This window comes from Coturnix japonica, chromosome 1, assembly GCF_054131305.1.
Source record: "Coturnix japonica strain WE chromosome 1, WE-NBRP24, whole genome shotgun sequence".
NCBI classification, from domain to species: Eukaryota; Metazoa; Chordata; class Aves; order Galliformes; family Phasianidae; genus Coturnix; species Coturnix japonica.
In genome coordinates this window covers 112,731,376-112,745,669 of record NC_140663.1, presented here as the reverse complement: position 1 = coordinate 112,745,669, position 14,294 = coordinate 112,731,376, and the positions used below count along the sequence as shown (strand labels likewise).

At 38.5% G+C, this 14,294-nt stretch overlaps 1 protein-coding gene across 4 annotated transcripts in view; it reads left to right on the top strand.

Annotated features, from left to right (window-relative positions):
- Positions 1-3: 3 nt before the first annotated feature.
- The window catches only part of OFD1 (OFD1 centriole and centriolar satellite protein), a 28,779-nt gene continuing 14,488 nt past the window's right edge, over positions 4-14,294 (top strand). The window contains exons 1-15 of one of the 4 annotated variants that reach the window (XM_085550544.1): positions 4-150; positions 1,508-1,705; positions 2,514-2,582; positions 2,668-2,695; positions 3,330-3,437; positions 4,071-4,207; positions 5,658-5,831; positions 6,376-6,482; positions 7,369-7,488; positions 9,191-9,264; positions 9,922-10,034; positions 10,176-10,365; positions 11,067-11,197; positions 11,520-11,631; positions 13,036-13,647. In XM_085550544.1, the coding sequence (XP_085406670.1) occupies positions 55-150; positions 1,508-1,705; positions 2,514-2,582; positions 2,668-2,695; positions 3,330-3,437; positions 4,071-4,207; positions 5,658-5,831; positions 6,376-6,482; positions 7,369-7,488; positions 9,191-9,264; positions 9,922-10,034; positions 10,176-10,365; positions 11,067-11,197; positions 11,520-11,631; positions 13,036-13,647 (2,269 nt within the window). In that variant the 5' untranslated portion in view covers positions 4-54. Of the gene's footprint in view, positions 151-1,014; positions 1,149-1,507; positions 1,709-2,513; positions 2,583-2,667; positions 2,696-3,329; positions 3,438-4,070; positions 4,208-5,657; positions 5,832-6,375; positions 6,483-7,368; positions 7,489-9,190; positions 9,265-9,921; positions 10,035-10,175; positions 10,366-11,066; positions 11,198-11,519; positions 11,632-13,035; positions 13,648-14,294 lie in introns of those variants that run through there. The other 3 variants (XM_015848299.3, XM_085550540.1, XM_085550557.1) reach the window with 3 other exon arrangements.

Genomic DNA, 14,294 nt, shown 5'->3' with positions numbered 1-14,294 from the left:
GGTGACGCCACTCTCGGGGCGGCCAGGAGGCTCCGGGTTCCTCCACGGGGAGGGATGGCTGAGGGGCAGGGAAAGGTGTTATCGCAAGATGAGCTCCGGAAAAGGCTCTATCAGACCTTTAAGAGCCGAGGAGTGCTGGACGCGCTCAAGGTGTGTGTGTGTGTGTAGTTTGGCGGCGGGCGCTGCCCGTGATTCGCTTTAATAGTGAAAGCGACGATGTTTTGCGCTGAGTAAATCGCAGGGTGATAAAATGCCCCGAATTGAACGGGACCCGTGTGTGGCCTTTCCCCTTCTCCCCGGACATGGTGGTTTTGCTATGGCCTAATTGAGACCAGTGCTTTTCCTGGTGCCGGGAGCAAGTGCTTGGTAAACAGAAGCGGTGCTCTGTGTGGATTAGTCTCGGGGTGTTGGTCAGGAGGGTTAACTGCTGTAAGTAAGCACTGATGAACTGTTCTGTTGATTTTTCTATAGTAACTAAGTAGGTTGGCAGCCCTGCCTGCAGCAGGAGGGTTGAAGCTATGATTCTATGACTGTAGTGCTGGTCAGCGTTGCAAGGATGCGTCTGCTTTCCCCAAGCAGTTCCACATGTATAGTAGGGTATATATAACGCCTTACCTTGATCTTTCACACAGTTTCATTTTTTGCTGGTGTTTATTTGCTCATTGTGTTGTTTATGATGTACTGATCCTGATGTGTTTCCAGCTTTATGTCACTGCAAATTTATTTTAACTCCTATTTTTATGTCAAATTCAGTACAGTTAAAAATATTTATCAAAACCTATATTTCAAGAATGCAGCTGATAAAGCCAAGAATCTCCTATTCAGGACAGCTTATTTTCTCCCTCAGTGATTTCCATAGCAAGCTTTCAATGCTCGGACCATTTCCCATCTTGGTTGACTTAACTAATAGTGATGTGCTATCTAAGTCTATTTTCCTGCTTTAGTTTTCCTTGCCTAGGAGATTATTCATCCTATTAAAGCCTTCTGTGGCTTTTCTGAGTGGAAGCGCTAATGTAGTTGAGTTTCTTTAATCAAACAACTTCAGAAATGTTGTTGCTGTTGCATAGCTGCTGTTGCATAGCTGCTGTTGGGATGGAATCAGCAACTTCTTCACGTAGAACTCCATAGAGGACTAGTGAGTTTTCCAGGTATGCCTGAAGTTGTATATCAGACAGGCTTTATTTAAGACAATAGATACAAGAAAGCAGTGATCTGAAATTAAAACAGAAGGTCCTCAAGTGGAGCTTATATATTGTTTTTTGATGGAGTACTTCTCAGCCCTACACCTGTTACATCTTAAAGGAAAGCCTAAGATTGCTTGAGCACCATTTGAGAGTGTTCTGAAGAAGGGCACTCCTCTAAGCTCTGCCAGCATTACGCTGCCCGCTTCTGTTGTGTGGTTAGTAATGTAACATACAAGTAAAGTGAGAGCCTGCAGATTTTTGATAAGCAAAAGCTCTAATTATAATCTCAGGTTACCTGTTACTAAATGTTTTTCTTGTGTCAGACGCAGCTCCGAAAACAGCTCATCCAGGAACTTATGCATCCCATTTTAAGTGGAGAGCTTCAGCCATGGACTGTTCCAAGTGACGACTGTTCGCTTTTGATCACAGCTTCCAACAGTTTGGTGGCAGACCATCTGCAGAGATGTGGCTATGAGTATTCGCTTTCTGTTTTCTTTCCAGAAAGTGGCTTAGAGAAGAAGAAGGTATGTTTGGTGATCCACTTCCTTTAAGACTTCTGTAGGTGCTTTGCTTTCTGAGGAGTTGTTGTATTCCAGCAGAATTGACAGAAATCCCTGTTAGAGATCATCTCCGTAAAAGATTTAAATATATATATGTATGAAAACTTTAAACTCATAGTAGGCTAAATACACTGTATTAGAAAGGCATACCCTCTTAGCCACATGCTTGCTTCACCCATAGTTGTGGTTTGACGTGTCAGTTCACAAGGCCGTGTTGCAGGCCACTTGGGGAACTGACCCTTATTAAAGCCAGCCTCGTTTTTGGCCATTCAGTTGCCTGAAAGCATGTTTTATGATCAGTTTCTGTTTCTAGTTACTAGTTCTGTCTGAAAAGGGCAGTTTTTGCCCTTTGTTTGTTTGTCTTCTTCAAGTAAATGATAATATGGTGAATTTTTTTCTAATTGAAAGTTTATTTCTTGAGCTGGTGAGCAGGTAGTTGTCATTTGGATTAGTGAGCTCATCTCATTAATATGGTAAATCAAGAGAAGAGGCAGGGAGGGTAACAAGAGTGTGCATCCAGGTTGGGAGGATACAAGACCCTCTCTTCACAGCTTCAATTTGCCATAGAACTACGCACTGACTGCTGTGTATCTTTGGTATCAGAGAGAAGCAAACATGGTATTTCAACAGTAAGCTTCTGAAAATGGTTTTGCAAGGTGATAAATAGATCTTTCTCAAATGGAAAACATTCAACAACTGTAAAATGGCAGTCGTTGCATTGTTAAAGTATTTAACCTTTTCTACTTTCTCTTCTTTACTTTTCGGAAAGCTGTTGTCTGTGCAAGATCTTCTTCAGTTATTGAGGATCAGTCCAAAGTCCAGTTTGTACACATCGCTGGTAAAGTTGTTTTGATTCTGAAAGTATGTTAAACTTACAATTGTGATGATGTAGACTGGCTAAAATGCTGTCTTACTTCTTACAGATTTCGGGAACTCAGAAGGAGAAAAAAGGTAAAAGATACTTAGAAATGAATCAGACAATTGTAGTTGTGTCACCTTTGTTTTTATTAAGATGCTAGCAACAGAAACTCAGGTTTCTTGAGCATATCTTGGTCTGGACTATTGTGGATTTAATAAAATTTTGAAACTTGTAGTACATAAGGAATTAAATATAATGATCTTTGGATGTTTTTCACTCCAAAGTTGACGAGCTTCACATCTATTAGCATTCATGTACTTCAAACACCAGTTAATGAAAGAAGAAATCATTCTTCTGTCTGCATGATGAAATGTAGCTATATGAAAAAGCCAGGAGTATCTTGATCTTCAGAAACCACTGTTCCCTAATGTCATTGTATTTACAGTGCTAACGTTCTGCTCCATCAAATGACCACAAGGGTCAAAGAGACAGAGAGAAACAGAAGAAAGGAAAAGAATAAGACAGAATAGAATACACTCTTAATAAAAAATACTTCTAGTAAAAATCAGTACCTCACTAGCATTGATTTTTATTCTGTATTCACTGTGTTCTTTCAATAAATTGGGTTCTTTTTATTTGTGTAGTGAAAATGACTTCATTAGCCACAGACTTGAAAATTAAATTTGGTATAAACTCAGAAATAACTCATCTGTTGGATCTTGAAAGGTTTTCTCATGCGGATTTTGATGGGGCTTACAGAGCATCATCTAAGTAAAGAATGTCATGACAGAGAAACTCAGACAATCTCTGTACCTCCCTACAGAGAATCTCTTGGTAAGTGCAGCCTTTGCAAGTAAGTGTCCCCAAACATTTCCATGTTGGTAAATGATATGGGTGGTTTACATTCATCACGTATCCAAATGCAACCTAAAGTAACATTGAATTGAAGCTATATATATATTACTAGCACAAGCATTTAGCTGACAGCTATCACATCTTAAATGGACTTGGTGCAGGGTGTGCTGGAATATGTTTTGGAAAACGTAATTGTTTTCCAAAAAAACTGCATGCATTGCTTTTCTGTATGATTGTGTTTTAGGGTTTTTTTGGCACAGATTGGGAATTCTTGAATTACAATACACACACAGTATTAATACAAAAACTGTAGAATTTACATCCAAAAGAAAACTCTTGTCCTCTGTAGTAAGGAGGATGAATACATAGATATGCCACAAGAAGTGCCTGAACAGCTGAGTCCGTTGTGTTGCATGTATGTTGTGTGGCGTCGAACTGATAAACACCATTTCAGTGCTACCACTGACACAGGACTTGATACCATGGTGATATTTATGTACACTAGCGAACTTCACACAGACCCCTAGTGCCATGCAGTTTTTGGTGGGATAAGCATGATGTCTAATTCATTTTGAAACTATGATGGTTACGTTGATTTGTTTTGTTTTCTAGCTGAGAAACTTCAGCTCATCGATGAGCAGTTTGCTGATTCCTATCCCCAGCATCATAAATATGAACCTTTAGAAGGCAAATTTCATGAATATAGGAAAGAAATAGAGAAGCAGCTTCAAGCAGAGATGTCTCAAAAGGTATCACTCTGGTGATGTTTTCTTATTTTGCTTCTTAGGTTGGTCCCTATTTTTTGTTCTTTGGCTGCTTTGTTTTATTGGGAATTGTTATTGTTTCATAGTAAATGATTTATTTCCATTCCCAGGTTCAATTGTGAAGTTTAAATTTCAGTATATTGTGAGGCATGAATTGTTGCTATATACTTTGACGTGAATTAAATTGTTAACACTGATTAGAATTTATATAGTATTTCGAAACATTGCACAAAACCAAAATCATGACCAATCATACAATCATAGAATTACCCAGGTTGGAAAAGACCTTGAAGATCATCAAGTCCAACCGCAGCCTAACCATAGTACCCTAACTCTAACAACCCTCTGCTAAATCATATCCCTGAGCACCACATCCAAACGGCTCTTAAACACAGCCAGGGATGGCGATTCAACCACCTCCCTGGGGAGCCTATTCCAGTACTTAACTACCCTTTCTGTAAAGAAGTGCTTCCTAATATCCAACCTAAACTTGCCCTGGTGCAACAATATACAATACTTCATTTCATAACAGATACAATTATTCCATGTTGTTTTTTTTTTGTTTTTTTTTTTTTGTTTTTGTTTTTTTTTTTTATTCTTGTAATTAAAGGCAGAGCTCTTTTGGAGTACTTTACTTATTTTACTTCACTTAGTGAATATAAAAAGTCTGTCAGTAGTTAATACATCTGGAGAGTGGAGCAGAGAATATACTGCAATTCATTGGGTTTGTTTGTTTTTGTCAAGATCGTTAGCTTATTTCAATAGAAAAATGTATAAATGTATTCACTGAGCAATTAAAAGTTTTAGGCATGGTTTAAAAGGCATTCATCTGCATATAAAGTGTTTGAGGAAACTATTTAATCAAATTGATTAAAATCGAGAAGTGGAAGGATGGAGAGTTAAAACTGAAATCTGTACATTTTATCTTCAATTTTTCCCTTAATTTTCACTCCCTGGTAGGCAGTGTATTTTTGGTACGTAAAACATGCAAATTTGGGCATTAAGTTTGTTCAGTTTAAGTAAAGCAGAAGATTGGAGACTAAAGCAGATAAAAATCACTTCTCAATTCAGTTAATTACGATTCCTTAGCAATGTGAAGTGAATTGCTGTAGGACTTTTCTAACTCACTTTGTGGATATATGTGACTGTGCTGTCTCACTGCTTTTCACAAATCCATCTCCATAGGACTGAACTCCTTGATCAGACATTACAAGTATGGTTTTTTTCCCCCCCTCTCTTTAACCTTATTTCATACAGTCTCTCATTTTTTCCACTGTTTCTTTTTTGTTAATTTTGCTCAGTTTTTTCCTCACGTTTTTCTTCTCATATGCTCATTTTCCATCTTCTTCAAATTTTGAAGAATTATGAGAGATCGATTATTGTTGTTGTTTTGAAAGGGTCCCGTTTAACCTTCTTTTCTTCCTTTATGTAAAAGCTACAGCATTTTAAAGAAGTTGAAATAGCCAAGATTAAAATGGAGGAGAAAGCACAAACTCAGAAAGAAATCTCTGAGCTGCGGTATGAGTTAGAAAGGACGCATCAAGCAAAGGCTGAAGCCTTGGTTTCTCGTGAAAAGAATGCTATTGAAAGGCTTCAGAAACAACAGGAGGTAAAATTCCAAGTACTTGTTCTTCATCTGGTACAAAGTGGCTGTGAGTCAATTAAACTGTTCTTTTATCTGTGGCAAGTTTATCTTTAGTTCATACTCAGCTTATTAGTGAAAACTTGTCATTTACTTTTGTTCTCTTAAATAGAGGAACCTATTGAGCAAATACAAGGAAGAGTATGGTTAAAGACTTAAGTAAGTTTGGCTGGTAAAGGAACAGTTCTGCAGGCTACAGTTGAGCTGTAATAAACACTTTTTAATCTGTTTTAATAATTTCATTGAATTCAGACCAGTGAGATTTTGTTACGAGTTGATACGACTGTTTGCTCTTCTATTTCCAAAACACTTTTAGTTCTACTAGAAATTCTTCCAATTGCTTAGAAGAACTCTAAACTAAATGGGATACATAGTCCACATAGTACAGATATGTAGATAGATGTCATTATATGTAGAAGTGTTTCAGTAGCCATTGCTTTTGCTGTAAGCATCTCTTTCTTTAATGATAGATACTGTGAAGTGAAACTAATGGTAATATTTTGTGACTCAGATAGAAGCAAAGGAAGTATATGCTCAGAGACAAAGTCTACTGAAAGATATTGAAGTCATGAGGACCAGAGAGGCAGAGCTGAAGCAAAGAATTGAGGCATTTGAAATGTAAGTTGCTGAAGGGCATTTTCAATTCTAAATGCTGCTGGTCTTCTGGAAAGCACGTTCCAAGATAGTAACGTTTGTGAAGCCTAAACAGATTTTTATATGTCCCATAAGTTGTGTTTGCATTTTGAACATCATTGTTTACTACCTCTGTTGGCTTTACTACCTCTGTTGGCTGGGGTACCTGATACAAAGAGAAGCCTTTTTTTTCCCATTCCTCTTCATGCAGCCAAAACACTGCAGCATCACTTTGGAGGCGAGGAGGTCTTTGCTTTGTAGGTCTTAAATTAAACAATAGTGGTTTTGAAGGTCTTAAGTTAAAAAATGAACAATCAACGCAGTATGTAACAGTCCTAACAGTTGTGATGCATGTATGTGATGCTTTGCTTTTTCAGACTTGTTTTTTTCTGCTACTAAAAGAACTTTCACTTTTCCTTGGTCAAAATGGAAAATAACTAAACTGTCTTTTGCCAGGCTTCAAATACTACCTAAGTTTATCACTCTGTCATCTCTTTTATGTGGCAAAATGAGTATCCCACAAAAAATGTGTATTCTTTTTCTGACAATCCAGCAGAGGGTGCTGGTAGTGTTGGGCATGCTGCTCCATCTCTTTTGAAGGCTTTCTGTTGCGGGAAACTGAGCTTGGGTTACCTGGAGAGAGCTGCGTAATTGATTGGTACTGGATTTTAATTAGGTCAATTTATTTTGTGTCACACCTTCTTGTTATTAATGAGTTAGAATGACAGGTTCTGATTATAACTTTAAATTGCTACAGTGTGCCAAGCATCATCCTCTAATGACTCTAAATGCTATTTTAAGAAAGAAACATATTGAAAACTCCAGGGTTTTGGCTTTGTAACTGATCATTGTATATTTATTAATCTTTCAGCACTCAGAAGCTTCAGGAAGAGAAAAATAAAACTATTGATGATGCGCTTCGACGTCGAGAAGTTGCTGTGAAGAACATAGAGGAGACTTATGACCAAAAGCTTAAGACTGAACTCTTAAAGTAATTGTTTCTTTTGTCTCTAATAGAACATGTGTTCATTATTATGAAAATAGAATTTAAAAAGATATAGGATTTCTTTTGTGAAAAGTAACAGCCTGCCCAGGGAGGTGGTGGAGTCTCTTTCTCTGGAGATATTCAAGACCCGCCTGGGCACCTACCTGTGTGACGTGGTGTAGGGAACCTGCTTTGGCAGGGGGGTTGGACTCGATGATCTCTAGAGGTCCCTTCCAACCCCTACAATTCTGTGATTCTGTGAAGTAACAAAGGAAGGATTTGTAAGCTTTCACTCGTTCTTATTTTAATTGCCTAGAATTATTTACATTTTTGCTTCTCCTCACTAGCAAGACAAGATGTACTGTCAGATTCAGAAAATGCTTTCTATGGAAAATAATTCTCTTTTGATTATAGGCTGTATTATTTTTGTAGATTAAATCCTGTGTTCTTTATATGGGAAAGATATGTGAGATAAATTGTATATTTAGACAAGAGGATGTGAAGCATTAGTAACTTCCTTTGACCAAGATTAAAAGAACTGGCCCTTTTATGGACACAGGAAAATCATGGAGGTTAAATTACAGTTAAAGGGAGGTTATAAGTTCCTTGGAATAAGAGTGAGAGAAACCCCAGCCCACACGGGCAGGTTAGTTCTTAGCTTAATACCTCCTCGTTTTTGGGATCTCTGTAGGTCACCCTCTGTTACTGACGCTAATCTGCTTCAACATGATTTCAATGAACTTGCTTAGAAATGTTCTTTGAAATACTCATCTGTGACCACATTTGAGATTTTGCAGTGGGAATATCTCACCATTACTGTGCTTCCTTTGACTGCTTTGGTCACTTGGTTTCTTGATGCTTCAGTGCAGGCTGATGATTTCAGTAGATCTAACTGACCCACCTTTGTTCCTTCTTTTAACCAGTCAGTCAGTAATAGCTAGTTACAAGAAATACTTGTAATTCTTCTGGAGATTTCTATAACATTGAACGGTAAAGATGGATGAGTGCTGGGCTGTGAATACCTGGGCAGTGCTCAGTGTCTAACTGGTTTGTGGTGGCATGCAAAGAAGCCCGTGGGACAGTACTGTCTGTACCATCCAACACCTTCATCCATTATCTGGATGATGATGCTGTGTGCTCTCAGCAACTTTGAACATGAGGCTTAATTAAGGGGAATGGCTGCCACAACAAATGGCAGTGTTTCAATGCAGATGGACTTTGGTATACTTGGGGACTGTGCCAACATAAACCTTAGGATTTTTACAGAGCTCAGTACACAGGACAGAGCATCATTCCACAGTGGCACAAATGGGGAGAAGGAATGGACCGAGCAGCAGCCTTTCTGAAGAGTATATGGAAGTTTCAGTAAGAGCCAGGCTGATGTGATCCACCATCATGCTCTGGCAAATAAGGCCAGCAGCACAATGGGTCACATTAGCAGCAGCACGGACAACAGGCTGAGGGGTTGTTTTCCTCCTAAGGTACTGGTGTAGGCTTCATTCTGAATATCATGCCAAGTTTTGGGCCCCTCAGTTCAACAGAGTTGTGGAGAAGCTGGAAAGAGCCTAGTAGAGGTCTGCACAGATAGGGATTGTGAGCTCTGAGAAGAGGTTGAGGGAACACGGTTTGTTTAATCTATTGCAGACCAGGCTTGATGATCTGGTAGCATCCTGCAGCTGCTTGAAGTTTTCAATCTTTCTGCTTCTAGATATCAGCTTGAATTAAAAGAAGACTATATAGCCAGAGCCAATAAAGTTACTGAAGATGAGAAGAAAAATAAAGGTAACCATCTCTCTGTGATTAATACAGCAACTGTTGAGAGCTCTTAGTAACACGTATCAAAGCTGTACTGTTACTAAACAGTGACAGTGTTCAGTATGAGAGGTGTAACTGACAGAAAAGCCACCAACTCAGGCTTTGAAAATCATGTAGTGAGATCTACTGGCAGGTCAGCTACTCCTTTCAGTTTAAAATGCAGTGGGAACCAGGAGCTGGTGCTTCACACAGAGGCTAAAAGATTGCTTTTTCAGTTTCCCAGTTCTTTCTGAAGTTCTCCCAGCTTGTTCATTCTCTAATTGAACTCTGATTACAGCCTGACTGAATCTTTGCCAGCTTCTGCATTTATTGTGCACAAGATGTTAAACAAAGCTTGAGAAGAGAGCTGAGACGGATAGCATGTTTAGACTTCTAAGTTGGGGTCATGTGAAAGAAATTATATATCATGTGCATATGAATTTGATTTACTTAATTCTAAAATTGTTTTACATATGCATTGTATACACTCACACAGTGATTTACATGATTTTGGAGGCGTACGTATACATACATGACACTCAGTTATTTTTAATTTTTGAATTAAATTGAATGTTGGACTTAGCAACTTAATTCTTTATTGCTGATTTTTTGTCTTTAATGTAATTGTCTATTAATTTAATTCAGCATTTGTAATCCTCCCTGCAGAGAAGGCAATGCTTTTGCGTGAAGAAGCTGATGCTGTTAACTCCAAAAAGGAGGAACTGAAGCAAGCTGTGTCACGCACAAAAGAACTTGAGGTAACGATAAACATAAATTTAGACAAACTGTATTCTAATAACTGCATGTGAGCTACGTTTTAAAAAAAAAACAAGTGATATAAAAACCAGTTTTTCTTTAGAGACATCTTCATAAGCTTCTGAATTCTTCTTTACCTGCAGCTGGATTTGGAGTCAGCAAAGGCTCAGTTTCTGTTGGTAAATAAACAGAATCAGTTGCTGACAGAAAAGCTGAAAGAGGTATCAGACTATCCTTTGCTAAAGGAGGAGAAACTGGAGCTCCAAGTGCAGAATAAACTACTTAGGCAACAGCTGGATGAGACTCGCACTGAGAACCAACATCTTCGAGACAGTCAGTGTGAATGATTTAGTCCTTCTCTTTATGTTTCCCTAATAGTATTTGTTTAGAAATACATTTTCATTGAAAATTCATTCTTTGTATTATGTATACTGTTAGTTGGCACTAACACCCCAACTGATGAATCTAAGTCCCTGACATTGTGTTTTCTTCAAGGTATCTGCATAGTAGAAATCCTGAACTAAGTGGCAGCTATAACAACGTGAATATCCGTTCCACCTCTTGAGAAGAAAAGTATAGTATTTCCAATAGTAGCACTAACATGGTTAATAGTAGTAAAAATAATATTGCATCTTGAAGATTGAGCCTGTGTGGAACCAGGAGTTGAACTCTATGATCCTTGTGGGTCTTTTCCAACTCAGAATATTCTTTGGTTTTGCTACTGCAGTTGTAAAGTGGTGATTATTTTTAATGTGCATCTGGAATGACTAGAAAGTAGAGATCTATACACCAGTTGGGGGGGGGGTTATGTGTTTTTCTTCTATAGCAGGACAGTGATCTCAAGCAACTATGTTAACAAAAACTTCGGTCCTTTGTAGAAGAAAGAAAAAATCTTATGTACTTGCTTCAAACGAAGCCTAATTTTAGAAGACTTTGCTATGTCCTTGAAGACAAATGAGCTTCAAAGATATATCTTATAGAGAAGCAAGCAATTACTCTATGTCTAACTGTCTGATATTTTCCTTTTGTGGAAGAACTTTCCCAGCCTTCAGCAGAGCACCTGGCCTGCCAAGCAGAGCTGAGGAAGGTGGAACATTCCAGGAAGCTGGTGATGGATGAATTTGAAAGTCATAAACAGTTTTTGGAAAAGCAGCTCCAAAGTGAGGTAAATGATTCTTTTTTTCTATCATCTTGTTAACAGTTATCTGTGTACCTGTGAAGGCTGCTCTGCAGGTTGTTAGGGCTATGCTTTGTACTTCGCTTGTTTTTATGTAAACAACTTATGAAAACAAGGAAGCAACAATAAACATAAACCAGCCAAACAACCTGAATCAGTCTTTTCAAGCCATTAAGTTGTCAATGCCATGTCAATGTCAGTGGGTTTCGCTGGACCTGAAGAGCTCTTAGAAAGAAATGAGTATTCAAACAGTTCAGATTATTCTACTTTTAAGAATTACTCTTCCTTTTTTCCTCTGGATCTGCTTAAGGTTGAACGTTCTGCCCAGTTAAAGACCCAGTTGTTGGACTCTGAAGCTACCATCAGGAAGTTAAATGTGCAGGTTGAAGATCTGAAACTACAGTTGAAACAAACACAGGCAGGTTTGTGTCTTGTATTGAAGAAGTCCTTTGTGATGTTTGCTTACCTAATCAGTGTAAGCACATCCAGATTCTGAAAAAATCCTTCAGTTGAAGTATTGCCATGGAGTATATTTCAAGTTTAAAATTCAGTTTAAAAGCCTTTTAACTGCACTTTCAGAAAGCAAACACGTAGGAGGAAGAGAAAAAAATGTTCTTCTCTGCATACTTATGTTTTTTTTTATTGTCTCTGTTTCAACTCAGTATAAATACGTTCATGTCTGATGATGACATAAGCACTTTTTTCTTTCCACGAGGGTGAATTGTGTTTTAATGCATTTTGATTTGGGAATGTTCACAGTAAGAATATTTGTATTCCATAGCTCACAATTTAAATCTAACTTTTAAACAATTGTTGCCTATACTAATAACTTAAGCACCTTGCACATACACTAGGAAGGCAAAGGCACTTTGTAATGCAGTTCAATCTGCTGAAGAAATGTCATTCTAAAGATGCCTGTTTAAATTGCTACTATTAAGCATGATAAATTTCATTTTTGGTACATGTGTAAATAAATTAAAAACTTGGAATTGAATTCTGCAATGATTACATGTTACATAGAATATGTTGCACCATAGTTAAGTACGTGAAATACTTTCTGTCATTCACTAGAGCAATACGTATATTTTCATACATGATGCAACTGCCAGTACCATTCGTGATTGGAAATTCATCAGTGTCAAAATAACAAATGTTTTTTAATGTAATGAAGAAATTCTGCTTTGGAGTTCTATTTTGCAGCGTTGTTAAGGATGTTATTGAAGAGCCATTTAGGTAGAATAAAAATAAAGTGTTCATTTTGCTGAGAAAGATTGATCTTTAGTGCGAACTGAAACAAACAGGCAAAGCAGGAAGCTGACAATCCTGAAAATTCCAATGTAACTGATGATTTTTGAGGAAAATGTTTTATGTTTGTATTATTTTAATAACCTATTCATATGCGTTGGGTTAGTTTTTCCCAATTTCTTTTTGATCTAAATAGAGGCAGACTTTTAGCCTGGTTTGTGTCCACCACACTGTAATAACATGATTGAATATACTTCATCCAAAGGGGTGACATTTTGTTTCCTTTTTTCAAACACAATTGAAGAAATGACAACCAAAAAACCCTGTTTAGTTAGAATATATAAGATAGAGTTTTACATGGAGGAATTATATCTAAAGTTAATTAAATTGATGATAATTTGCAGCTATGCAGCTTGAAAAAATACATTTAAGCCAGTACGCTGAATTCTTAAAATTTGAATAAATCCATTTTAAATGGATTAACAAATCCATTTTGATGAAAGTGCCGTGTGTTATTACTTCTGCTTAGTTACGGATCTCTCTCTTTGTCTTAACTGTCACTCACGTTCTTGATCTGGAAGCTCTGGAAAATGAAGTGTTTCGGAATCCCAAGCCTTCGCTCGTTGATCGCTCTGTCATTGACCTCGTTGATGACAGGATTGTACCTCATGATGTTTATACCGATAGCATATTCCTGAAGAATCCCGTTGTGAGTGATGTCGTCAAGGGAAATGCTGTGTCAAGAGCTGGCTATCACCAGCAGTTTCAAACACGCAGTGCTTCTCCGGATTCTGACCTGGAGTGTATGGCGCAAACCTGGGCTAGAGTAAAAGAACTAGAAAAAGAGGCCGAGTGTTTGGAAGAAGCCTACAGGAACTACCAGCGTAGGATAATGCAGGATACAGCTGCAAGCAGAACACCAAGAAAGATGGAGCCCCCTTTACTTCTCCAGTGTGCTGTTAGTAGAGTCCCCGTGACTATGCAGTATGAACTTTTGGAGGATAATCCTGCCTCCCAGCATTCCCCTCTGAGCAGTCCAAGAGGTGAAAAATACGTTGGAAGACATGGGCAACCTGATGCCTTTAAAAGTCCTTCAACACCACCACACAAAGGAGTGCCTCCTTCTAAATGCCTTTCTTCTACTCCTGTTTACAAGTTGGAAAGAGTTCTCAGTAACAAGAACCGTTTGGATGGTAAGTTATGATCGCTATTATGAGATCTGATTGGAGTTCTTCTTGCATGACTCAAAGAGAAAGGTTTAGCAGTGGTTATCTTTCACTCATCAGTTAATTTTCTAAGGAGCAGAACAATCCCTTAGCAGGGATTACTTGCTCCAGCCCGTGCCCCAGCAGGACACCCAGAGCAGGGTGCCAGCCCCACATGCAGGTGGCTTTTGGAGATCTCCAAGGAGGAGACTTCACAGCCTCTGGGCAGCCTGGGTTAGTGCTTTATCACCTGAACAGAGAAGTGCTGCCTGGTGCCAGAGAAAGTTGGAGACAGAATGTGCTAGCTATTAGGAATATTCATTCTTTGTGGAAATGATCAGTGAAGAGAAGTTCTTTACTAGGAGAGTGGTTAGGCCCTGGAACAGGCTGCCCAGGGAGGCTGTGGATACCCCGTCCTTGGAGGTGTTCAAGGCCAGGTTGGACGGGGCCCTGGGCAACCTGATCTAGTAAATGTGTATGTTTGGAGGCCCTGCCAGGCAGGGGGGTTGGAACTACATGATCCTTGAGGTCCCTTCCAACCCGGGTCATTCTGTGATTCTGTGTACTGCTCTTAGTTCAGGTAGTTGTAAAGTAAGGCTGTTTCACCTCATTCATGACACATGCGATCCAATTAT